This window comes from Empidonax traillii, unplaced genomic scaffold, assembly GCF_003031625.1.
Source record: "Empidonax traillii isolate 1590-97213 ecotype Southwest subspecies unplaced genomic scaffold, ASM303162v1 scaffold128:size1411021, whole genome shotgun sequence".
NCBI lineage: Eukaryota > Metazoa > Chordata > Aves > Passeriformes > Tyrannidae > Empidonax > Empidonax traillii.
In genome coordinates, this window is record NW_020955321.1 from 181486 (window position 1) to 207230 (window position 25745).

The 25745-nt window shown below is 48.1% G+C and overlaps 2 protein-coding genes across 8 annotated transcripts in view; one reads left to right on the forward strand and one right to left on the reverse strand.

Annotated features, from left to right (window-relative positions):
• Positions 1 to 913: 913 nt before the first annotated feature.
• LAMP5 (lysosomal associated membrane protein family member 5) lies at positions 914 to 10522 on the forward strand. Its single transcript, XM_027883576.1, has 6 exons — positions 914 to 1230; positions 1475 to 1647; positions 1865 to 1996; positions 2078 to 2183; positions 3682 to 3870; positions 9962 to 10522. Exons 1-6 carry the CDS (start codon positions 1191 to 1193, stop codon positions 10138 to 10140), a joined length of 819 nt encoding a protein of 272 aa, XP_027739377.1. The 5' UTR covers positions 914 to 1190; the 3' UTR covers positions 10141 to 10522.
• A 4053-nt stretch (positions 10523 to 14575) lies between these two features.
• Positions 14576 to 25745, reverse strand: part of PAK5 (p21 (RAC1) activated kinase 5) — a 167085-nt gene continuing 155915 nt past the window's right edge. For 6 of the 7 annotated variants that reach the window (XM_027883530.1, XM_027883529.1, XM_027883533.1 and 3 more), the window contains 5 exons: positions 24901 to 25034; positions 22114 to 22240; positions 19398 to 19523; positions 17222 to 17356; positions 14576 to 16592 (listed from right to left, as the gene is read on the reverse strand). In XM_027883530.1, the coding sequence (XP_027739331.1) occupies positions 16437 to 16592; positions 17222 to 17356; positions 19398 to 19523; positions 22114 to 22240; positions 24901 to 25034 (678 nt within the window). In that variant the 3' untranslated portion in view covers positions 14576 to 16436. The remainder of the gene's footprint in view (positions 16593 to 17221; positions 17357 to 19397; positions 19524 to 22113; positions 22241 to 24900; positions 25035 to 25745) is intronic. The other variant, XM_027883532.1, reaches the window with a different exon arrangement.

Consider the following 25745-nt stretch of genomic DNA (forward strand, 5'->3'; position numbering starts at 1 on the left):
GGAAGCCCCAGAGCGGCCTCCAACCACTGCCTCGCACCCCCAGGAGGGGACCAGCATCTCACCCGGGCTGGCAATGCGCCTGCTGCCCCCGCAGACCCCTCTGCCGGCAGCCAAGGGGTCCTGTCCAGCCCCTGCCCCCTTGCTCGCAGGGAGGAAAGGCAGGCTCCGTTTGATGAGCAATTGAGGGACCCCAACAGCACCGCACACCCGGGGCGGGGGGCGGGCAGCCCTCCCTTCCCAGGGAGGGGGTGCACTCTCCGCCTCTCAGCCCCTTCTCCCCTCAGCGCCGGGCAGGGACAAACCGCTGCGAGCCCCAGCACTGCTGGCACTGTGTCCCCCTCTGAGGCGCATCCCGGGTATCACCTCCGCCCTGCTCCCCCAAAACGCCCCGCAAAGGCACGGCCGGTGTTGGTTTTTGTTTGATGCACCTTTCTCGGGGCTGTCGGGACCTACGGGATGATATGTTTTGTGTTACAGTACGTGTTACGGTTTGTCGCGACGTCTTAGAGCTCAGGTGTGTCTCCCGCTCACAAAAGGCTGCGGGTTTGCTCCTGACCTTGCCACACAAAAATAGCTGCACGTTTCTTTCTAAATTAACACGCGAAGCAGCTGTTCGGCTTCACCGAAATTAGTGACGCTCCGTGAGCAGCCGGCTGGACTAGATATCTCCTCCTCCATCCCCCCCTGCCCCGCCGGCCTCTCCAGCGGGGATCGCCGGCCGGGCCCTGGGGCGGGGGGGCCCCGGCCTTGCTCCCTCCTCCGGCCGTGCCCGGGGGAGCGGGGAGCGCTGGGGATCAGCCTCGCTCCGCTCCAGCCGCACGTCGGGGTGACCCCAGGTCCCCGCGGGGATCCCCGGCGGCCCCTCCGCGGGGTCCCCACCGCCCGAGGTGGGGAATCCCTCCTCCCCTCCTGGCCGTGCGTACGCCCCGTCCCTCGGCGTGGGCGCCTCCATCAGCTCCGCCGGCATCTCCCCTCCTCCTCCTCCTCCTCCCCGCACACCCACACACTTTCCCCGTCCCTCCTCCCCGCCACTCCGCAGCAGTGTGCTTTTGCAGCCTGTGCGGCTCCTGAGAGGTGTGCAGCTTTTTTTTTTTTTCCTCCTTTTTATTTTTTTTTTCTTTTCTCCGGAGCGGACCCTTTGGGAGGAGCAGCTGCAGCAGCCGCGGCCACGCCGGGACCGAGCAGGGAGGATGGCCGGGGGGCGCCTCCCGGGGCTGCTTCTCCTCTTCCGTGAGTACCGTGGCGGCTCCCTGTCGCGATGGAGCAGCCTCCGGCGCTGTTCGAGCACCGGTCCCGCATCACCGCCACTGGCTGCCCCATCTCCGCTACCTGCTCTGTCGCGACAGGGGCGCCGTGTCGCGATAGAGGAGCTTATTCCATCGGGCTCGGGGGTGCCGGGGGTGTTCAGGTGAGCCGGCAGAGGCTTGGGGAGAGGGTCCCATCGCTGCCGGGCTCAGCCCCTCTGTGCCCGCAGATGCCGCGGCTCGCCTGGCAGCCGAGCAAGAAGTTGAAAACCTCTCCGGGCTCTCCCCTAACCCCGAGAAGGACATCTTCGTGGTGCGGGAAAACCGGACGACATGTCTCATGGCCGAATTCGCCGCCAAGTTCATCGTCCCCTACGACGTGTGGGCCAGCAACTATGTGGATGTGAGTGGGGGCCGGGGGCGGCAGGACAGCCCAGAGGGCTTCCGGGGCTCCGGCAGGACCGGGGATGGCATGGGACACACACACACATCCGCCGGTACTTTGGGAAAGTCCTGTATCCCCTCAGAGGATTTGCAGCCGGGGCAGTGGGGGGGGCCGTGGGTTCCCAGGGAAAATCCGGGGCCACCCACCCACCTGAGCCCCGGCTCCCCGTTTCCAGCTGATTACGGAGCAAGCCGATATCCCTCTGTCGCGGGGCGCCGAGATGAAGGGCAAGTGTGGCACTAACGAGTCGGAGCTGGAGCTCTCCTGGCTGGAGCAAGCGTACACCCTCAAACTCTTCTTCCTGAAGGTACGGGCTCCCCCGCACGCCCGGGAGCTGGGGAGGGGGCGCGGCGGCGTCGCGGGGCCCTGACCAGCCGTATCTCGGCAGGAGGGGCACAACACGTCCCGGGGGCCGGAGGCGTTCTGGAGGCTCAGCCGGATCCAGTTCACCTACGACACCTCCGAGCGCACCTACTTCAAGGACGCCGTGAGCCGTAAGCGCCCGGGGGACGGGGTTTAAGGGGGATCCCGGGGGTCTGGCGGGCACCCCGCAGTCTACTCGCCTAAGCACAGCTTCACGGGGAAGATCTAAACCTACCCGACAAAGCCGGGACCAGCTGCCGGGTTTAAACCGCGTGCTAATTTTTTTAACGCCCCCCTCCCTTTTTATTGTGTTTAATAACCTCAGTTGCCGTGGGAGGGAGAGCCCAGCTCTGCCCGTGTGTGCTGAGCTGCCCCAGGCTCTCCGGTGGGACCCAGGGTCTGAGGCCACCTGGGCTGAAAAAGCTTGTCTCCTCCTTTCCTCTGGGAGATGTTTTTTAAGGTTAATTATTTCCTTGCTTCTGATGATGGTTGAATAGGTGGAAAAGCAGCAGTTTCCCAGGATGAGATTGACATCAGTATCATACCCCTACACGCCTCTGCACCCAGCAGCCTCCTCTTTTCTCGCTGGCTTTCCATTCTTTTGGCTTTCATTTTGTTTTTATTTCGTTTCTGCTCAGAAATTAGTTGTCTTGTACCAAAAAACTGAAATACTGTCATCTGCAAATCATTCTTCCTCAGGATTTTTGAACTCCAGTGAATAGCACGCTAAGAGTTTGTGCTGTAAGATACAGTAGATATGGGGCTGTTTTCCCACCAGTGTTTCTACTGTTTGAGTCCCCAAAACACGGTGGTGGCCATGCCTCATCAGCTTCTGTCAGTGTGAAACACTGATTGCTTTTCTGTGCTGCTGAAGGGGAACAAAGGGCTGCAGAAGAGTGGGAGGTGGAAGGCATCCCTCATTCCACCTTGCTGAGCCGCATTCGGCCTTCGCTTGTAAAACAAACTGGACGGGAAAATATTGTGTTGTAATTTATGCTTGGGTGAAATGGTCACGTTGTAGTTTCAGGAAAGGCATTACAGCCTGTTTTGCTTTGGAGTGCGGTCCCCAGATTGCATCTCTCCTTCCCACCTGAATCCTGAGCTCAAGTGCGGCCTCAGGAGTTGCCGTTTCCCAAATGTGGGGAGTAGGAGCACAGTCCCAGGCTGAAACTTGCACGTGTGTCAATAGCAGCCATTCCTCCAACTTTCACAGGCTTCAGGTCCTGCAACAGGAGCGCGGGCAGTGGTGCTGTAGGGGCAGCCGTGCTGTGGGAACAGTGGTGCTGTAGGGGCAGCCGTGCTGTGGGAACAGTGGTGCTGTAGGGGCAGCCGTGCTGTGGGAACAGTGGTGCTGTAGGGGCAGCCGTGCTGTGGGAACAGTGGTGCTGTAGGGGCAGCCGTGCTGTGGGAACAGTGGTGTTGTAGGGGCAGCCGTGCTGTGGGAACAGTGGTGTTGTAGGGGCAGCCGTGCTGTGGGAGCAGTGGTGCCGTAGGAGCAGTGGAGCGCGCGGGCACCGCATTGCGCACCGGCTGCGCACCCGCGTGTTCAGTCCATTGCCTTTGTCACTAAAGTCACCTCGGGCCCCTGGAGAACAGGACCTGACCTCTTGTTTGTGTCCCTTTGGCCAGCTGGGAAGCACACGGCCAGCTCGCACCGGCTCTCGGCCCTGGTCACCCCTGCTGGCAAGTCCTACGAGTGCCAGGCCCAGCAGACCATCTCCCTCATCTCCAGTGACCACCAGAAGTCCGTGCAGCTCCTGCTGTCTGAAGTGCGGCTCCAGCCCTTCGACATCCCCGCGGATTTTGTCTTCAGTGAAGGTAAGGGGCAGGGCGAAGGCAAGTCCTGTGTCCCCAAGATGCCAGTGCCGCCGTGGCCTTTGGGGATGTTGCAATGTACTGAAGGAATTTGTGTCCCACCTTTATCAGAGCACTTTCTCCTCACTCCAGCTCCCTTATCAGAGCTCCCTGTAGTCCCTCCAACCTATTCCCTGCCTCTGTGGCCCTCCAAAAACCTTTACAAATTCAGTCTAGCTGCTAAATCATGGGCTACCATTGCACGTTCGTTGGCTTCTGTGAGGACTCGTAGAGCCAGGTTGCCAGCAAGCCCCAACTGCACAGTCCCTGGGGAGCACTGCAAGGCTTGGGTGTCTCCACTGCAGCTGCTTCAGCACAGCTCCAGGGGTTTTTTAGGGCTGCTGCACGCTGAGGAAAACCTGGGGCTGTGGTGGCAGGAGATACTTGTGATGCACGTTGCTGGCTTCAGTTTGATTTATGGTCATTGTGAGGGTGAAGGAAGCGTAACAGGGACTTCAGTTAGGCGCCTCATGTGCCAAACACACAGGATGTTGTTCCTCTTCTTGGGTTTCTCTAATGGTAATGGTGGATAAAAGAAAATGTAAGTCAAGGCATGCTGGTTGTATCAAAGGGTTGTACTGGAGCCAGCAGCAATACTGCCACGGGGCAGAATTCCTGCAGTTTTGCCTGTCTTTATCCCAAGGAACCCATGGTGCTTCTCCTCCCTGGCTCCCCCTTGGCTCTTCCATCAGGTTGAGTGAGGGAATGCAAACATGCTCACCTGGATTAGGCGAGACTAGTCCCTGTTTTAATAGCACTACCTTATCAAATTAGTTAAGTCCATTAGTGTAACAAGGTGCAAATAAAATATGTAATAGCCAAATCTTTTAATGACGAGCTGGAAAATGGTGGTGTTATTTTCAAGCCTAGCATTAAAAAAGGTGGGGCTTTATTATTTTGCACGTGGGAAATATTTTAGCACACAATAAAAGCCCGGCAGGGACTGCAGAGCCGAGCACTTGCACTCATGACTCGCCTCCTCTCACCGATGGAGTAAATCCGTGCTCTTACGTGTGCTGGCTCTGGCAGAGCTCTGCGTGGCTGAATTACTCATGGCAGGGCCAGGGTAGTGTGGAGTAGGTTTTGTATGTGGGCAGGCGCTGGAGGCTGAGAAAAGCACATTTAAAATATGCAAGTCTGGACTCTGTTTGAGCTGCTGCATCTCTGTGATACCAAACTGGAGGAGTCTGAGAGCTCCCAGTTAAAACAATGGAACTCGGGGCTCATTGCCAAAGGAATCTACCTGCCATTTTCATGATATACTCTTTCCCGTCAGGCAGTAAATTTGTTTCTTTTTCTTTCTTTTTCCTTTGTTGCTGTAGTTTGTTTCTTTTTCTCCAGGACACAAAGAGACCCCGGTTGGTTTAGCATTTTTAAACATGTGTGGGCAATTCCTCCTCCGGAGGAAAGCGCGGCTTCTCTCTTTATCAAGCTTTGTTTTTTTGCTGTTGCTTCTCTCCCTGTTCAATTACCTTTCCTTTTGTCCAATTCCACTGGAAGTTAAACGGCAGAGAGCACCTGGAGAGGGTGGTCAGAAGTGCCTGAGAGGTGATTTATCAATGAAGGTTTCTCGCAGGGCTGTGCCGCTTCTCCCAGCGGCGCATCCTCACCAGCCGCGCCGACGAGCTCGTCCTCGGCACACGCATGGCAAAACACGATCCTTTGTGGGGTCTGAGAGCCACTGCCAATCTTAAATTACAGTAATTAGCCTTCTCCTTTTTGGTTCATTAATTTCCCATTAGGTAAAATTCCTATTAATTATGAACAAGCTACAGAACACTTTAAAATATTTTAGAATGGAGAAAGAGACCCGCTAGAGCAGAAGAATCGCAGAGACGCAGGAGGGTCAGGGCCCTTTCACCACAAAGGAATGGGGGAAAGGTTTCTTTCATTAGTCCTGACACTGTTCTGCCAGGGATAGATTAAAAAGCTTGTAGGGAGTGATTGGATTGCTTTTATTTTTTTGAATGCTTAAACTCACATGCTAAAGTATAATTTTTCTTTTTTTTTTTTTTAAAGGCATTTCTTCCAACCTTCACAAATCCATATATTTATTCCAACCTTCACAAATCCAGAGATATTTATGTTTTTCAATACAGAAGCAGCAGAACACTTTTTTTCCTTCAGAGATTGGTAATTTATTTTTTTAATGGGGAAAACGTGTATATATTTTTGAGCTTTAAGGATGAGTAAAAAAGATGAGCTGGATCAAGAGGGTGTGAGGAGAACATTTAAACCGATGAAAGAAACTTGGAGAAATTAGCAGCTCTTTTAGTTTTTATATATATATATATATATATATATATATACATGCTAATATAATGCATTATGATGGAAAATACAAAGGGATACAAAGGCTGAGAATTAGAGACTGGGATCCTGAGAGGTCTCAACTCCCTCTGGAGCCTCCCCAGTCAAGAGCCACATTTTCCCAAGGGTCCTTGGCACCGAGGCATGCGGCCACGTTTAAAAAAACACCTGTTCTTTCTAATTTTTTTTTTCTTTTTTTTTTTTTAATCTAATTACTTACAAACACCCACCTCAAAATCTCAAAAATCCATCTGGTCATGCCAGACACAACTGGCCCGTTTTTTCCATCCCTTTGGACAATCCCTGTGCCAGTCCTCAGGCTGGTATTTGTGACTGCGGGAAGGTGCTGTGTGCTTCTTTTTTTTTTTTTTTTTTTTGCTGCTGTTTGCTCTGCAGAAGGATCTGAAACAAGAAAATGGGCCTGTGAGGTGGTTTCGTAGCCTAGTACAGAAATTGGACGAGCACTCACCATAGAAACCGTGGCAGTACGTGAGGCTGGTGCTGCGCAGCACAAAAGAACAATGAGCAACGCACCTAAACGCCTCCTTCGGAGCCATCTGCAGCCTGTGCTCCCCGGGGCAGGGACTGGGGGGTGGCACCTCTCGGGAAAAGGGGTGACCCCCCTTCCCCCCCGTGTTTGGGGTGTGGCAGAACTCCAGCCTTACCTGAACTTTTAACGGAGTTAAATTTTGCTTTCCTGCACCGAGGGTAAATCACATCGGTTTGGGAAATGTTGAGATCCCTGTGACCCGGGGCAAAATATGGATGAGAATTTACCAGAAAGGGCTGTTCTCCTGTAGGATCATTGATTTTGAAAACCTTTCTCCCCTCCTGCTCCCCCTTTGCCTTTTCCTTGGCTGATGGACCAGGACTGATACCTTCTGCCTGCCTCCCCACAGTGTTGTGGACCTCAGTGCCTGTGGGGTGAAAAACGCTGTATAAATGTTAAAGTACATTGTTACAAACGTGAAAATGTTTTTGTTCGTTGTAAAATGACGTGTTTTAACATTATATTGATGTTAAAACACAGAATTCATCCTCCTAGCAGTCAGCACCTGGAGAGCCTGAGTTCTGCTGCAGATGTGTTTGTGCTGAGCAATTGCGAGTGCCTCCGTGCTGGGTGCCCCCCAGCCCCATTCCCGTTCTCCCTCTCCAAAGAGCCCAGACTTGGGTGATCTGCTCCGAAAGGAGAAGATGGATGTGAGTGGGGAGGAGAAGGTGCTGGGAAGGCAGGAGGCAGCTGCTGTGCAAGGCTGCCCGCTCTGCCCGGGGTGGTGCAGTGGGTGCAGCTGGGGAGCAGCATGTTTGGGGGTGAGCTGCTGGAGACTGCCAGCTTTGCTTTGCTTTGCCTGTTCTTTTTTTTTTTTTTTTTAATCCTCTTAAAAACGTGTCAGGATAAAGAACTATCTTCCTTGGCTGCTTGCAAGAGTTGACACCTTTCTGAGTTGTGACTCAGACACAAATACCGCCGTGGCTTTCCGTGGACACCAGAGCTCTGGCCACGTCCTCTGGCGTATTCTGTGCTCTGCAGCCAGTTTGCTTTGGCAGAAGCTGGGGGAATTCAAATGTTATGAGCAGCTGCTTTGGAGTTGGGTCCATTCTCTGCATCCCAGTACTGGTGCTTTGCCTTCTTCACTGGCTGCAGACTCTCATGTTCACCTGCATTCTCCTGCAAATGCAGCATCACCTTTGTGTAGGGAAAGGTGTGTAGGCAAACCTGGTGTGTTTGAGCCGAGTGGAACGCCCTCAGTTGGGTTTACAGCAGGCTGCTTTTCCTTTTCTGTGGGGTTTAAACTGAACCACTTCCAAAGCAAAAATCAGAGTCCAGCTGCTGTGATCGCCTCCTGCTAATTGGCAGGTCTGCAGGTGGGTACACAGGAGCTCCCCTAGCACGGATCCCTCCCGTGGGAGAGGTGTTGCTTTGTGTCCACACGTGGGCAGAGGGGCTGTGGGGTTGGAGCACCCCCGGGCCCACAGCTCTGCCCTGTGTGTGGCTTTTCCTGCAGTCAGCTCAGCCTGCTGGTGTGTCTCCGTGAGTTTGGCCAGGCCTTCCCATCCTAAACCGGGAAGAATTTCACAGAGCTCTAGAAAACCAGTTTTGGGAGCTAAATGATAATAATCAGGAATTTTTTTCCCCCCCATTCTCTTTACTACAAACAAACAAAACCCCTGCATTGCAGCAATTGCTGAATCGCCTGTACCACAGTCCCGGTGATTAATCACTCCTCTGGTGAAACTGTGAGCAACTGGAACCAAAAAGGACATTTTTTTTGTTGTGGTTGGACTCCATTTCACTTTTGCTTTTTTTGTTTCGCTTCATTTACAGCTTGAAACGTTTCCTGATGGCACCGCTGTGAGCCTGGTGCTGGGAGGAGGCTCCACTCCAGGAGCTCCTGGAGGTGCTGGCGCCGCTGGAGACAGGTCCCTGCTGTCACCTCCTGCCTGGGCCTGGAGGTTCTCTGGGTTTTTCCTGCTCTTTAACACGTGCCATTATATTTGTGGAGCGTTTGCTCTTCATGGTTATTGCAGATCTCCGTGCCTGGGGAACCCATCTGGACAGTCTTTAGTGAGGGCAGGAATTGGTGGTGCCCTTTGTATTCGCCCATCTAACACTCAGCCTTTCTATTTTTCTTTTTTTTTTTTTTTCCTTAAAGTTTTCATTATTTTCAGCACATTTCTATGCCGTGAAGAAGATGATCCAGGGGCCAGACAACTGGCCCTCCTGTACTATATAACCTTTTTTTTCTCCCTCAAGAGTCAGAATTTTTCTTCTTTCTGTCCTGGCAGCCCCATCTCAGCAGTGTGGGCTCTGCCTGTCCCTCAGCATGGAGAAGCAGCAATTCTGTGGGGAAAAAAGTACACCGTGCTCCTGTCAGGCAGGCCTGCAGCAGACTCTGGAAGTGTAAGGGAACTGAACTGGGATTGCCAGTGTAATGTGTTTCCTGACCTTGGTGGCCTTTACCAGCGCAACAGAAAAGTGTTTTCCCCCTTGTAGCTGTGGTGATTAATATTTTCTAGAGGTTTATCAGACCATGACAGAGACTCATCAGCCAAGGAGAAGAACACTGGGGGGCTGGTGTTGTTTCTGCTTTGCCAAATTTTCTGTCCTTTACCAAATTTGATGAACAACATGGGGTGCCAGGGTGCTGTTTGACCACAGACACACGTGTTGCTCTGCCAGGCTGGTGAACTCCCTGTGGAGAGCACATGGAAAGGGGAGAGTGACTCTCTTAAACCTCTGCCAGCTTGAGGACAGAGGGGGGAAATCTCTGAATGATGTGCAGGGCAAGTCTGATGCCAGATTAAAAACTGAGTGATGTTGAGGCCTCATGATACCATATTTATAGACTCTAAAATTAAATAAACAAAGCAGATCTTCAGCCACAGTCAGGAAACATGCACTCTTGCTGTCCCATTCCCAGCAAGGCCATTGTTGTGTGGCAGAGGGGCCTGAACAGGAGCTTATGGGGATGAAAGTGGCTAGTTTGATAGATGTTACCTCTGCCTCCCTCCCTGTGTTGACTGGCATTTCACTCTCCTCCAAAGCAATTGCTCTTCTCCCTGGGGCTCCGGTGATGGTTGTGTGACCGCCTGTCCTTGCTGCTACAGCTGGTTGTGCTGTGTCCCCCATGAGGGACTCTCTCGTGGAGCTGTGACTCTGAGGACATCAGTTGGCCACTGCAGCAGTTCAGATTTGCAGGGTCCCACTCATGGCTCTCTTTTCCCCTTTTCCCTCTCCCCACAGAACACAAGTGCCCGGTGGACCAGCGGGAGCAGCTGGAAGAAACCCTGCCTCTGATCCTGGGCCTGATCCTGGGCCTGGTGATCGTGATCACCCTCGGCATTTACCATGTCCACCTCAAGCTGACGGCCAGCCAAGTGCAGATCCCTCGGGACAGATCTCAGTACAAGCACATGGGATAGGGAGCAGGAGCGAGCAACCCCAGCATTCATCAGGTAGAAAAAAGCAAAAGCACTTTTTTTCCGTGGGTGAGGAGAAGGTTATGGGGGGGCAAGAGATGGTATTCACAGCACCTCGTCGTGAGCACTTCACGGGGACACGCAGGGCAAGGCTGGGCTTTCCCTCAGTCAGGGCAGAGTCTGGGAGAGGACTCGGTGTCTGATGTGGGGTGTCTGTGGCAGTAGGTGGTTTGAATACCTTCTTAAGCAGCTGGGCTGATCATCTGGAAACAGAAATGCTTCACATGTCAAAGTTTAACACTGGGAGCAAAATTAGCTTTTTTGTTCTTTTTTTGTTTTGTTTTGTTTGTTGCTTTTTCCCTTCTCAAGAGACTCTTTACCTGCCCCCTGCTCTTGGAAGAGCTGAGCCCTCTCTGCTCCTGTGGGTGCAGGGAGCAGGGCTGGGGGACAGTCCCTGCATTCAGGTCTTTTAATGGAGGGGCTCAAACCACATTCCTAAGTTTGCACCCATGTTAAGGAAAGCATGGAGGCAAATACAGGTGTGTTTTGGGGGAAAAAAAAAAAAAAAAAAAAAAAGTCACAACCTGGAGCTGGTATTAACTGGAGGAACTCCAGTGGATCAGATCACAGTCAGCTCTGGAGCTGAGCCCACACCTGATATAGAGTGAAGAAAGTTTGTTTTTGCTTCTTGAGCCACATCTGAACTCAACTTAAAAAAAAAAAAATTAAAAAAAAAATATTGATACTCAAATTATAAAGTGCCGTGCTACTGCAAGTCAACTGAGAAATGCTTCTGGCTGGACATCCTGCACGTATTGTGATTGTTGTTGAGATGTTACATTGCTACCTGCAACTGGTATTTTCACAACAAAACAAACAAAAAAAAAAAGGAAGAAAACAGTAATGTTCAAGTTACTATGCAGATTATTCAGGTATAATCTAATGTAACAGAAAAATATATAAGGGAATCCTTGAGATCTATCCTTAAATGTAGACGATTTTTAAAATTAATTAAAACATGTACATATATAATAACTTGATTTGCCTTCTTCTTTTGAAATTATGTGATGCTTTGTCCTAACTCCATGATACCTGGAATGTCCTAACTCCATGATACATGGAATCGGTGCAAAAATACATCTCGCTGAGTGCATGTTAAAGGTAGGATTTATCCTAGCAGATGGTTTGGTGAAGACACGGTGGTAGTTCAGTATTCTGTGATTTGTTGGTTATTTTTAATATTATTTGTATCTCTTGGTTGTTTTTCTTACCTGTTTTGTGGGCAGTGTTGTTTTTCACTCCGGTACCAACCAGTTTTCACTGAAACCTTTGACTTCGCTTGGCTCTGGTGTTACCTCAGAAGGGGTTAGGCCAGGCCTTGAGTTAAATTAGGGTATGCAAAATACTTTCTTGTTCCTGAGATGGTTTGATCCAAGCAGTGACTCAAACAGACTGTTCTCTTTCAGCTTAAGCCCGAATAATAATCAAAGAAAAATAGTAATTTCAGCGTCGTGAAACGTAAGAGGAGAAGCTTCACTGGCTTTTAGTGCTGTAGCCTCCTCCAAAATTTACAGGGCTTTTTGTTGAAGGTGGATGCAGCACGAGCCTTCCTTTAGTCTGGTCTTACTCCTGGCCTCATTTCTACATTATTCTCAGCTTTTTGTTTTCTCATTTGGATGTAAGAAGCAAAATCATTGCACTGTTGGTGCTTGTGGCTTTGCCCTTTTCTTTCAACGCTCCAGTGAAAGTGTTCTGGGCAGGCTTCGGGCTGACCAAGTGCCATTGCCTACAATGAGCTGATTATTAAAAAAAGGTTGTTTTAGAGGCAGTTAGAAAAAGGCAGAGGTAGCAGGAGGGCGAATAAAAGGATTAAAGGTTCATCCTTAATAGAGAGGAGCCACAGTCACCAGCTTTGTCCTGCCTCACCCTTGCCTGCCCTCCAGCCAGAAAGGCTCTCCCAGCCAGCTCCCATCAGCCTGGCACATCTGCTCCTGTGTTTGACATCCCAAAGAACAATGGGATAAAAAAAAGGAAGCAAACAGCTGAAGTGCAGATTCCGGAGGAGCTCCTCCATGGTTGTTTGTCTCCCGAACAGCACATCCTGGCCGGGTGGCTGCAGGAACGGGATACGGGGATGGCCCCACATTTGAAGGCAGAGAAGCCTCAGCTTGGCTGAGCTGCCAGGTGCCACTGTAGTGGCTGGGGGTGGAGCTGCTGGCTGGGCATCATCCCCACGCTGGTCTGGGAGTTTGTGCCCTGCTCAGCCAAAGCTGCTGGTGGGTTTTAGCCTTGAACCCTCGTGCGTCACCTCGATGCTTCTCCCCCCGCAGGAAGCGCGCCAGACCCGCCTGGTGTCAGTGAGAGACGCTCTCAAACATCTGCGGGTGTTTAAGATGGAGAAAATGCTAATTTATGGTCGGCTCTGCAAACTGATTTGAATTCACCCTGCAGTGACCCTGTCAGGGTGGTCATAGGGAGCTGTCCTTGCCTGATCCCACTGCCCCAGCCCTGGCCAGTGCACTGAAGTGGTGGCAGAGCCCCCACAAAGCTGATGCAGCTCCTGTGCCCACACACCCTGAAGAACTTGCACTGCTTTTCATGTCAGATGATGGAGGTTTCCCCTCAGGAAGCACTTGGCATCACACTCAGGTGGAGTGTGTCTGTAAGCTATTAGTTGCATGAATTCAGTAATTTTTTTTTGGTGTTTTCTGAATTGATAGAAAATAATTTTTTTGTTGGACTGAAATGGGGAAGAAGGGAAATAGAAACAACAATTTCAGCTCACTGACAGTTTGCGCCCCAGACTGATGTATGTTGTGTAAAGAAAGTTATTTAGGATGTTGGGTGAAAACCCTTTGAGTATTTTAATTCTTTCCATCCTTATGTTAATATTGACTGAATTCAATCTGAATTTTCCATTGCTTTTCAAACCTATTTATGAAAAATTATTCATGAGGTTAAAAAAGCTGTCCAGCTTTCCTGCTGCCCATTCAAGCTCCAGCAGCATCTTGAGGATGGCAGCACTTTATTGTGATTTAATTTTATATTTATCTTTCACTCATTGATGCCTTATTATGGGCTAGCTGCAAATTGAATGCTTTGCTTTCTGTAGATGTTTATGAACACACCAGTTGGATAAATATGAGAAACTTATCACCCTCCTGAGCTCTTTAAGGACCTGTAATAATTAGGCACTTACTAAAGCAGCTGCTAATGACTTACCAAGTACTTATGATTAGAACTTTAATTATAAATTATTGATGTATTGCTGAGGAGGGGACTTCTTACACAGCCAGTAAATGTCCCAGCCTCTGCTACTGAAATTATGGGTATTTGTGGACGCTTTTAGAACTGTGACCTCAGAAAAAGCCATCACTCCTTAGTGACAGGTGGGAATAAACACACTGGAGCATCTGGACATACGTGGAGCTCGGCATCAGCCTCAGTGAACTGTGCAGCCCAAGGTAACACACCTGGTTAGTCCCTGCTTTTTGCCCAGCTCTGGCTTTATTTGAAGTGCTGAAGGTTTATAAGACCTGGAGGTAACAAATAACACTGGAGATTCATCAGCTGACTGGTGCTGCTGGGGAAACTGGGAGGAATGGTGTCAGTAGGTGTGAGAGCTGAATGGTTGTAAGCCAAAAATTAAGGATGTGTAAGGCAGGGAAAAAAAAAAAAAAAAAAAAAGGGATTATTTAAGAGGCAGGGAAAGCAAGGTGGAAACGTTCCAACAGGGACAAGTCCTTCTGGAGAACTCCATCTTGCAGAGGTGTGTGGGTGTGCTCATCACGTCTCAAAATGCTCTGTACTGTCTCAGTGACCACAGGCTGGGTATTTTATTCAGGTGCTGGCATTGCTAGCTCGTGCTGAAACATGAGTGTGGGGTTTTTTTCTATGTTTAGAGGAGAATTGTTTATTTTTCTAACATAAGTGTGTGTGTGTACATGGGTGTGTTTGTGGGGGGACCTCTCAAAATGGTTAAATCACAGTATCTTGGTTTGAAATGCCTATTTCTCTAGTATTCCACTAAAGTTAAGCCTAACGTGTGTGGGTAAGTTGGTTTTTTGGTGTTTTTTTTTTCTCCTTAATTTTGGGTGAAGGAAAACTCATTTTTCTTATTTGCTTGGTCCAGTATTGTGGCACTGAGTCAGATTTATGAAACAGCAAAAAGGCACAGGGGGAAAAAAAAAACCACACTGAAACTTCAGGTGTTTATTAATTAATTTATTTAACTTGCATGTGCATTTGTCTCACCAGTAGCTGGTGTTCACAAAAAAAACCTTTGAAATCGACAAAACTTTCAGTAAACTTGATGAACACTGTTTAAAGTATCTAATGATAAGAAAGTTGCAGAAAATTCTTCACTCGCACAGCCTAAAATGTGCTGAATATTGAAGAAAAAAACCCCCCCACCGACTCCCCTTTTTTTTTTTTTAAATTTTTATTCAAAGATGGTTAAAAAAGTTAACTTTTGTGGCTAGTACTACAGTTGTGCCTGTCTGCCATTGCCTGGACCGGTGCAGCCGGTTTTCCTGAGTTGTCAAGACTACAAAACAGAGCCCCTGGAAGGCTGTGGGTGCTGCTCTCGGCCGGGTGGGCACCGGGAGCCGAACACATTTTCTACAGTGTCCTTCAAATGTGCAAACAGGGTTGAGAAGAGAAAGCAGAGGGGGGGGGGGAGTAAGACACATCTATTCAGTGTTCCAGTTCATATTTATCTCCCTTTTTTTTTTTTTTTTTTAAATTTTTTTAAATTGCTTCTCTCCCTTTAAATATTCTTTAAGTTTTTAAGGGCAGAAACTAAAGGAGCTTCTTTATTATTGGCAACTCTTTTTCTTCCAGAGGAAGATCTTTAAGCGACAGCTCCTGCCAGGTTTGGTTATAATTTACTACAATAAATAACAATTAATTTATCAACTAGGAAATTCCATCATAAGAAAGAAACCGCATTTTCACAAAGTTGGCTTTGTGGTTCCTTAAAGATACCGAAAAATGAGGTCAGTAAGAAAAAAAAAATCAAACTTGAAAAACATGGCTTTTGTATCATACATAATTAAAAAGAACTAATCATTAATAAATAAAAATCATTTATCATTGAAAGAATTATGAAGCACTTCTAAAAAGTTTAAAGGCAAATCTATTTAGGCCTACAGTTAACATGCAAAGTCATCCAACAAATAACACAAAATTGTACCGTAGTAGTCAACTGTTGCATCAACATTCAGAAAGGTCTGGACAGCAGCACGACTCCTCCTCTCTGGCAAACATCTGGCAGCACATCCCACAGGTCTGGAGCTCCAGGGATCCCGCTGGGTGATCCCTTCCCGCTGCCAGAGCTCGACAGAAACAACAGAGGCTTTTGTGGTGGCAAAACTGGCCCGGCGGTGGCGTAAAAATCAGGGCTGGCCGTGGCCTGGGCTGACCCTGGAGCAAAGGCAGGGCCCAGGCGTTGGCTCCCACCCTGGGAACAGGGGAGGGAGACCCAGGTGACCACTCACATTCAGCAGCAGCTCTGCCACTGTCACGGGGGGCTGCCAGGCTGTCAGAGCTCCCACCAGCATCACTCACCCTTGGCTCTTCGGGCTGCCAAGAGGGGGAAGATGAGGGCTCTCCTCACCCCATGGGTAATCTGCAAAACCTTACAACTTCCGAAAGGTGGTTGTGGGTTTGTTTTTTTTTTCCTTTTTTTTTTTTTTTTTTCCTTTTTCCTGTTTTCAAAAGGGTTAAAAAAGTAGGAAACTTTATCTTCTCAAATTCTGGCTAAGGTAACACTTATTACTTCAACTAACACAACAGGTACATGACAAAGTACTGCAAATTATCAAAACGGACTGTACAGAAAATTACAAACTCGTTGCAAAATACATTGCGCTGCTCTGACCGAGATAAAAAGTGCTTTGTTTTGTCAGAAAAGTGTTCTTCTGAAACAGAAGTGCCGTAGCCTGCAGTGAAATTCCGGTGTTTTGCTCTGGCTGTGCCCTGCTCGTTACCTTTTTCCAACCTGTGCATTTGGTGCCTTCTCCCTGCGTGGCTGGGAACACAACAGCGCTGGGGAGCGATGGTCCGTGGTGGAGCGTGGCCTCCCAGCCGGGACCAGGGTCACTGCCCTGCCCCTCACACACAGGGAGCACAGAGAGCACTGCCTTGGATTTTTTATACACCGCGTTATTTCGGCAGGGCTGGAGTTCCTTCACAAGGTTTTACTCCTCCCTGCCTGCAGTTCCCACACAACTGCTGGCATTCCCACACAGCTGTTAATCCAGACTCTGCACTGACCTCTTCCCAAAGAGCTGCCGGCTTCAGCGATGCCTGTGTTGCCTCATGAGGGGCACAATGCAAGAAGGGGGCCCAGCCAGTTTGAGGAAGGGGTGTCTCAGCAGTTCCTGTGCTGTGGCTCTCTGCGAGGGCTCCCGCACCAGCATCGAGTCCAAGAAGCCCCGGAGCACTGAGGAGACCTGCAACAGGAGTCCTGGTGTTAGAGGTGGACAAAGACATCCATTTCTGGCTCTGTGCACGCTGCTTTTCTTGGGAAGACGAGGGACACAGTGATTCTGCCTACGGTAACAGCTCTAGTGAGCTGAGGGGCTGTGTGTCTGTGTGCCACTGATTCTGAAAGTATTTGGGTATCAGTGGGTGCAGATCTGCACCCCCTGCACAGCTCTGCATGTGGGGGGTGAGAAAAGCATTAACGTGGGCTGAGGGCTCAGGCCTGATGTCCAGAAGCACACCCAAAACGGGAGGTGCACACAGGCTTCGGCAGTGGGCGTGGATGTACCAACCCACCCACAGCAGGGCTGATGTGCGGGCTTGCTCTGGTCCTGGGGCAGGTTGGGAAGCACAGGGAGCAGAAGGCTCTGCCCAGCTCCCTGTGCCATCACTGCTGCAAAAGCTGAGCCAGGGCTGGGCACAAACAGGGCTATGGCTGATGGCTTCGGCCTCGCATCCTCCCCACACAAGTCCTGAGCAGGACCCGCTGCTCCAGGTGGGATCTCAGAAGTTATCAGATGGGCACTCAAGTGCGTGCCTACAGTGTCACTGAACGTGTCACTGTTCGAGACCCTCACCCCGTAACGGGGAGTCTGACCTTGTGCACGTCCTTCACGCGGGGCGGGAGGTTATCCCGGATGCGGCGCATGGCCTGCAGCGGCGGCTCGTTGAAGTAGGGAGGTTCACCGTCGATCATCTCTATCACCATGATGCCCAGGGACCAGATATCCACCTGGAACACACAGGCTGGTTGTGAGCACTGCTGCTAGTGCAGGGGGAGCAACAGGCTCACGCAAACCTGGGAGCTGGGTCATGGTGCTGTCTGTGGCCAGTGTAAGAAGCCAATAGTCTGGTGAACCATCACCATAAATACTCCATCTTTAACCAGCTGACAGTGCTTTTGTCTTCTGATGAATAAACTGATGGATGAAATGGATTAGCAGTGATGGACAAACCCGGGTCTGCAGCTGGTTTAGGTGCTGTCCACTGGAAGCCCTGTGGCTTGGAGAGGCTGCACCCTCCTGTCCTGCATTCCAGCTGCACTGATGGCAGCCACTGACTACCCACCCCAGGCTGGCTCTGCAGCGCTGCAGCCACTGGGAGAGCAGAGCAGGACTCAGCTGCTGTGAAATCAGTTACTCTGTGTCCCCTGAAGCTCAAAAATGACAGGAACTCCATTCGAGACCCCAAGGCAAACACAAGCACTTACTACACCCAGGGCTATTTCCAGCCAGCACAGGTAACATCTTGTGTAATCCCTCTGGAAAATGATTCAGCTCCAGATAAAAAAAAAAAAAAAAAAACAAATCAAAACTCCCTAACCTTATTTTTTTTTTTATTTTGGTCCTGGCCTGCTGCAGGTCTGTTCCAGAATTTTATTTCTTTAATGACTGCAATTCCTGTCATTTGCCAGCGCAAATACAGCCTGGACTAGTTCATACTGCTTTTCTCTTTTCCCAACTCTATCCTTTAGCTCAAATCCTTTTTTTTTTTTTTTTCCCTTCTGGCAGGGAAACGTAATGTAGCCATAAGTTCAACCACTTTATAATCCCTCCAGTGCTATTAATGGGCTAATAATAGCTGATGTTATTACCCCTGGAATGTCTTCCACAACGGCACCTGTCCTGGGAGCACGTCAGTGCTCTCACCCTGGGGCGGGCGCTCTCTGTGCTGTGCCAAAACAGTTCCTGCAGCATCTCCTGTCTCAGCTCATTTCCCCTTCTCTGTGCATGTGTATTTCTGTGTCTCTGTACATTTATGTATATATATATATATATATTTATGTCTGTGTATATATATATATATATATATATAAAATATGTGTGTATTTGTGTGACTGCATCTGTATTTTTGGCTCTGTGTGCCTTGCAGCGTTGCTCTCTGCAGCTGTTACTATCAGTGCTATCAAGCAGAAGTTCCTCTCCCCACGCAGAGGAGCAAAGGCAGCCGTGCCTCCTGCTGGGGAGCCGTGAGTCACTGTCACGGCTGAGCGCAGGAGAGGGGATTGCTCTTCCCAGGCTGGCAGTGCAGGAGTGCTGTGACTCACAGCTTCCTAATGGATGGGGTACGGCACTGCAGACCTTGCTGGTCTCCTCTGAAGGGTTCTAATAAAAATGTGTGGATTGTCTTTTTCAGAACCATTTGGCAGGGCTTAAAATAGCTCCCACAGACGCGCTTTCTCTACCCCTGTCTCTCAACTAATGAGAGCAGTGACTGCAAGGAACGAGCCGATGGAGGTGACAATCCAACCCCCCCAGCTGGCTCCTGTGATTGGGACCCTGTGGGACCTGTGCCTCTGCTGGCACTCCTCCAGAGCAAGGGAATCTCAGGCTTCAGCTGGATGAAAGCAGAGTGCAAATCTGGATGTGACCGGGCTGTGCAGCACAGGCACCTGACCTGGCTGCGGGTTTGGCACATGCAGGTGTGGACACCTGTGACCGCAGCTCCAGGCTTTATCTATTAAAGAGCATCAAAGGGTCTTTCCCGATGTGAAAATGAGGCCAGTTTCCTTTCCTGCAGCACCCTAAGCCACGTAAAGGCATTATAATAAGTGTGCTAAATGGAGTTGTTATTTAACGACTTCATCTGGGAGAAACACTTTAAAAGCAGGCACGAAGCAGCACTCTGGGGCAAACGTAATTGCTGCTATTTAGCATATCTGTGGAAATGCCTCTGAACTGCACGGTGCTCCCTGAGCTCTGTGGGGTCGACCAAGGCCCCCCCACAGAGGGCAAACAGCAGCTCTGGGTCCCTGCTGTGCCCCCTGCACTCACCTCGGTGCCGTAGGGCAGGCGGGATATCACCTCCGGAGCCATCCAATACGGTGTCCCAACTAGCGACTTCCTCCTGGGAACCTCCTTGGACACTTGGGCACAGAACCCAAAGTCGGACAATTTTATCTGAAAAGAAAAAAGAAAAAGCCCCTCTTGAGTAACAAGGTGAATTCCTGTGAGACACACGTGCCTCTGAAACACACACCTCTGGCTACAGCTGGAGGGACAGGGATGGAGCTGCAGCCTTTGTCTGGGACAGGACAGCAGCACAGTTTTGGAAGTGTGTCTGGAGACAGGAACACAGCCTGGGGAACTTGAAATTCATTAAAATAAAGGCAAGGGAAAGACGTAGGAGAGTGGCAGTGGTGCTCATTACTAACATCATCTGACACACCTCATTGCCTCTCCACCCGCAAAAGATGCAGAGGTGATAAATGGCTTATAATGGCTAAAAATAGAAGGAAAGCAAAAAATTCTGAAGTAACAGTCTTGCCATGAATCTATTATTGCATATCTACACCCCCCATGTCTGTAGTTAGGTATGCATGCTGATACTCAGTAATGAACACAGTTCAAGTGATACACTCCCCTCCTGGATGTGTACCCAGGAACATGACCCGTGAGTTTGCCAGGAAAGGGGTGAAACAAGTGGCATTCACCCCATTATTCCCTTTTACCACCCAGAGCATGACCCCACACCACAGAAAGCAAAACCCCTGCCAGTGGTGTTTGAAAGCCTTCACACCATGGGCTGTCAGTAAAGAAAATGTCATCTTTATGTAGTAACAGAGCTGATTTAGGAAAGACTGGGAAGGGTACAAGACTCTTGCAAAAAAGAGTTAAAGGGACCTGCTCCCTTTGCTTGGGAACTCGGGAATTAGTACTGTCCTTGAGTAGCTGTGGCAGTGACCTGAAATAGAAATAATGGGATACACAAGCACTCCGGAGAGCAGCTCTTGCTGCATCATGTGCCTACTCATACTTTTATGCCAGTTTTTTTTTAACAACAGAAATTATGGAAAATTATCACCTCCCCCTCCGTGTCGCTGTACAATGCCAAGGTGAAAACTCCTCCAAACCCCAACCTAAACAAGCTGGTCTGAGTGTCAGTGGCATCACCCCCTTCCAGAAACAGCTTGTTCCTTAAGGCTGAAGTCTTTTTTTTTTTTTTTTTTTTTCCCCCAAGGAGTTATTTGGAGGCCTCAAAGCTATCACAGGGGTTTTCCTGGGCATTATCCTAACTAACTCCCAGCACTCCCAGTTATACCCTGCACAGTGCCACGGTGACCCAAGGTCCACAGGCCGTGTATCCCATCATGTACTCAGCGCCTGGGGATACAAAATGAACCCAAACAGCCCCTGGACAACTGGGGTGGGAAGTTGCATAAATGCCTGCATTGTGTAGAATTATTGTCAGCACTGATTTGTTTTCTTTTGGACTCGGTGCAGACACCACTTTTTTTTAAAAGCTGCGGGTATTATTTTAAAGAGAATTATGAAATGACTGTTGGTGTTTCTAAAGCAGTAATAGCCAAGTTCTCCATGCTAAATGTATTTTTCAGTTTACAGGAAGAAATAATGCGTATTTTGGAAGCAGAGCCCAATCTTCTTTTGTAGGAGCACGAGAGGTTTTGCATATCTATTGCTCATTCGAGTACATAAAAGACAACGATTTTCTAAAAAAAGGTAATTGCACAACACAGCCATGAAGAAATCTGCAATGCAGATAATAAGTACTGGAGTAATGAGTATAATGAGGCACTGTATGCAGATCCCAGCACAGATCAGATGTTATTTCAGCAACATGGATTGAAATCCCAGCTGAAGAACTCCTACACACATGGGATTTTCTTTCCTTGACAGGATTACCAGAGCAGCCTGTGACTGCTGCAGGAAGAAAACCCCCCCTTCCTTGGTGAAGTGGGTGTCAAATTAAACAGGGGAGCCTTTGGCTAAGGAGTCAGACCAGGCCTGGGAAGCCAAGAGCTTCACCTTCTGAAAGGAAAGGTCTAGATTTGATTCCAGACCAACAAGCTCAGCCCAACCCGCTGAGTCTTGCTTTAGACAGGTGTGTAACAACCTGTCATTTTCATTGTCTGCAAACTTCATTTTGCTTATTGAGCAAGTCGTGTGCAGCATTTTGTCCCCCTCCCTCCCTGCTCATTAACAGCACAAAGATCAATTAACTGGCAGCAGCATCCCATCCAAGTACATGGAAGTGTGGAACTGGCACTATTAAGCATCTTGTAAATGTAAAAGCTACTCTGACCATCAGGGGAGGTTTTCAGCAGTAATGTAGATTATTATTTTAGCACAGAAAGATGTTAGCCTTCCCACTGGCCTGGAGAAACGGAGCACAGGGTACAGCAGCTGCTAACAGAGCACACACACAGAGCCTGCTAACTAAAGGATAACTAAGTGTAGTAAAAAGGGAGCATTTTTGAGAGGCATCACAATAGGGGTGGGTTCAGCCTAAAAATGATCTCTCATCACCTTCTGCCACCGAGCCATCACCCACATTGTGTAGTTCCTCCTGCCACTGCCTGCAATCCCTCCCCAAGGCACTGTTGCTCTAACCGGTCACTCACGGGTCACATCCTGCAGTTCCACAGGCCTGGCTCATTTTTTTCCAGGCAGTGTCACCCTGAAGGGGCACAGCTGCTTTCAGGGCAGCCCCAGGAGCTGAGGAAGGGGTGGGGAAGGGCTGAGTGCTCACCCTGCCGTCGCTGGTGAGGAGGATGGAGTCGCTCTTGATGTCGCGGTGGATGACGCCCTGGTTGTGCAGGTAGGACAGGGCTCTCAGCACGGACAGACAGACAGTCGCGATCTGCTCCTCGTTCATCCTGAAACAGCAACGTGGGAGAACCCGAGTGTTAAGGAAGACAGTGGGAAAGGGGAGCTGGAACAAAGAGTCACGAGTTCCCCTTCAGGCCAGGGTACAGATCTTTTAGGCAGTGGCTCTGTGGGGTGAATCTCTGGGGCTATTTCTGACCAAAAACACGGGATGGGGGGTGAGGATCAGCTCTGCAACGAGGTCTGGACAACTCTCCCTGCAGCACTAAAAAAAGCTCAGTGTGATGCAGCTGTGCCAGTGAGCCTGTTTCCCTCTGGGAAATAACGGGAATGCCTTATTTACAGCAAGCTCAGTGCTTGCCAGGGAGGGTAAAACACCACTGGGATGGAAACAGGCGTGGAATGAATATGAGGAAAAAAACCCAACCCTCTTAATTGTGCAGACAAAACATCAAGCCCTGGGTGTAGCTCTTGGGGAGCATTTTTATGACTTCCCTAAAAATATTGTGGGTATTTCAGCAGAAAAATAAACAAGAGGCCACATTTCTATGCAAGGTTGAAACCCCCTCATCTCTCTTTTATGAGCAGAAGAACACCCGTGGACATTTCTGCTCTAACTTTGTGTGCCATTTGCAGTGTTTTAGCAAAATCTTTGAGGGAAGGTCATGCAATGTAAAAAAAAAAGTCCAGAAGATTAAGAAAAGACTGTTTTGAGTTAAAAAATAGATGACAGCTCTTAAGAAGTGGTGTCCTGGGAACATCTGTTTGCTGTTAAACTCCTGTCAGAAATATCTAAGATAGAGCTTTTAATGTTTTGGGTTGCAGTAGTTAGCAAATGACTTGCAATATTGTGATTTATTTCAGCACACAGGCTAAGGTAGCAATAAAAAATAAAATAACTGTGTTACAGCTCTGCTCTTGGTAGGGTCTATTAAACTCTGAGAGAAGACAAATTTTTTAATTTATTATTCCTCACTTTTCCTCTTGCTCCCCTAAATACTCTCCCACTGATTTGGTGTGGAAATTTTAATTTTTTTTTTATTCAAGAGGAAGAAATTAAATAAAGAATCCCTCTTCCCTATCTCATTATCAGGAGCAGATGAGCAAAGAGCAGAAGAAAAGAGGGCTGTAAAATCTGATGTCTCCCCTCAGAAGAGCCAGAGCAGCTCCAAACACTGCAGCTCCTGTGCTGGGGCATTACCTGCTTTAAAGGTGGGACACTGCCTGGAATACAGGAACGTGCTCTCCCACAGGCATAAATATTCTGATATGAAAATACTTTTGCCTGTACATTTTAGGCTTGGTTTGCAGACAGCCTTTCTGACAGCCTGGTTACACGGGCTGTGTGTGGAGAGAAACCACCCTTAGAACTGACGTGGTTATGACAGCAAGACCAACAATGCAGATCATCAAACAGGGAAAAGAACATTTTTTTGGGGCGGTTTTTAGGAAGTAATGGATAAAAGCTGTGTTGCTGATGAACTACCAACCAGAGTGCAGCAAATCCCCATCTACCAGCAAGCCCTCTCAAGTATTTATTGCCCTTTGACTTAAAAAATGCTGGTACTGACAGGAATTCCTCTGCAGTTGCTTATTTATGCTGGTAAAGCAAGCATGCTGTGTATGGGTATAAGTATATATATCTCTATATATGTATCTATCTGTGGGTAAAAGTATATCTATCTATATATATCTAGATATATCTAGATATAGATATATAGATAGATATCTATATATCTATATCTATATATACCTACATATATAGGTATTTTAATAATAACATTAATATTAATTAATATTAATTAATATTAATACAATTAATATTAATACAATTAATATTAATATTGATTAATACTATTATCATTATATATACATAATATATTTATATGTCTAGATATATCTATATATGTGTATAAAATATATATTTATACCTGACTATCTAGATAGATATAATTTATATATCTAGATATATCAATATATAGATTTATATATAATTTATCCAGATATATCTATCTATACATCTATATCTATCTATATATCGATATATATATATCTCTATATATACATATATATAGATATATCTATATCTATCTATATATATAGATACAGATATATATAGATATAATTTATCTATCTAGATAGATATAAATATATATTTTTATACACATAGATATAGAATTATAAATATTGTGTATATATATAGCTATCTATGTATATATATACATGCATAGCTTGTATATGCACATGCATATGCACATATGCATATATATATTTATGTATACATGTTTTATACATATTTTTTATATATGTGTTTTATGTATATATTTATGTATATATATGTTTTCCATGGATACATATGGCATGTATTTTTATGCTTTTATATATGTATTTTGTATGTACTTATAAAAAGCAATATTAAAAAATGTTGTATTTAAATATATAAAAATAAACACAGTATACACACGTATTTTATATATACCTGAATAAAAATAAAAGAAAAATAAAACAAGAATTAGAATAAAATAAGAATAAAAATTTAAAAAGAATAAAAAAAGACTAAAAATAAAAATACATGTCTATAGCCCAGAGGTGCCCAGCTGCCCCCAGCAGCAGGTGAGCTCCGGAGGGCACGGCCCAGAGGAATCCCTGAGGGAAAGCCCCGGCATCCCCCTGACGTGTTGGGGTTCAGGCTGCAGGTCCCCCAGCCCACCTGGTGTGAGTGACGATGTCTGTCAAAGCGCCGCCCTCCAGGAACTCCATCACAACCCAGAGCTCGTCCCCCACGAGGTAACTGTTGTACATGTCGACCACGTTCTCGTGATGGTAATCCCTCATGATCACCACCTGCGGGGCACACAAGGGCCACCCGTCAGTTGCTACGAGCGCTGCCTGACACTGGTCCCGACCTTTCTCGCTGTGCTGTCCTCCCCGTGCTCGCTAGAGGTTCTGGGATGAGTCACATTCCTCCCCAATCCTTATGCCAGCACATCAGCAAAATCAATTTATTTACATAAAAGTATCAGTCATCATAAACGCATCAGGAGGAACAAGGAACCTCTACTTGCCAAAGTATGAGCGGTAGATAATTGTTTTATTTCAGCCTGCAGGAACAGAACTGTTTATTTAATTGGTTTTTTTATTGCCAACTGTCTTCAGTACAACAAAAATTTGTTCTTTTTTTTTTTTTTAACCTGATCAATCGAAATTGTTCTCATCATGAGCCCAGTGGTGTTTTTCATGGAATTTTCACAGCATGCTGGTAACACAGGGGGTGACTCAAATCCCACATCTCCAAGGGACTGTACAACTGGGACCACGGTAAGAGCAGCCCAGCCAAGGCAGTGACCGTGACCATGGGAGACTGAGGGCTGTCAGAGCAGTGACCAGGAGACAAAACAACAGCCAGGGAAGGCTTCATTACGGGCAGAGGAATTTCAGCGCTGCTGCCACGAGTGACTGGAGCGTGTCGGGGAAGCAGCTTGGTCCTGCACAGCATGCAGGACCTGCTTCAAGATGTTACTGCTCAAGAAACGCTCAGTTAGAGCTCCCACACAG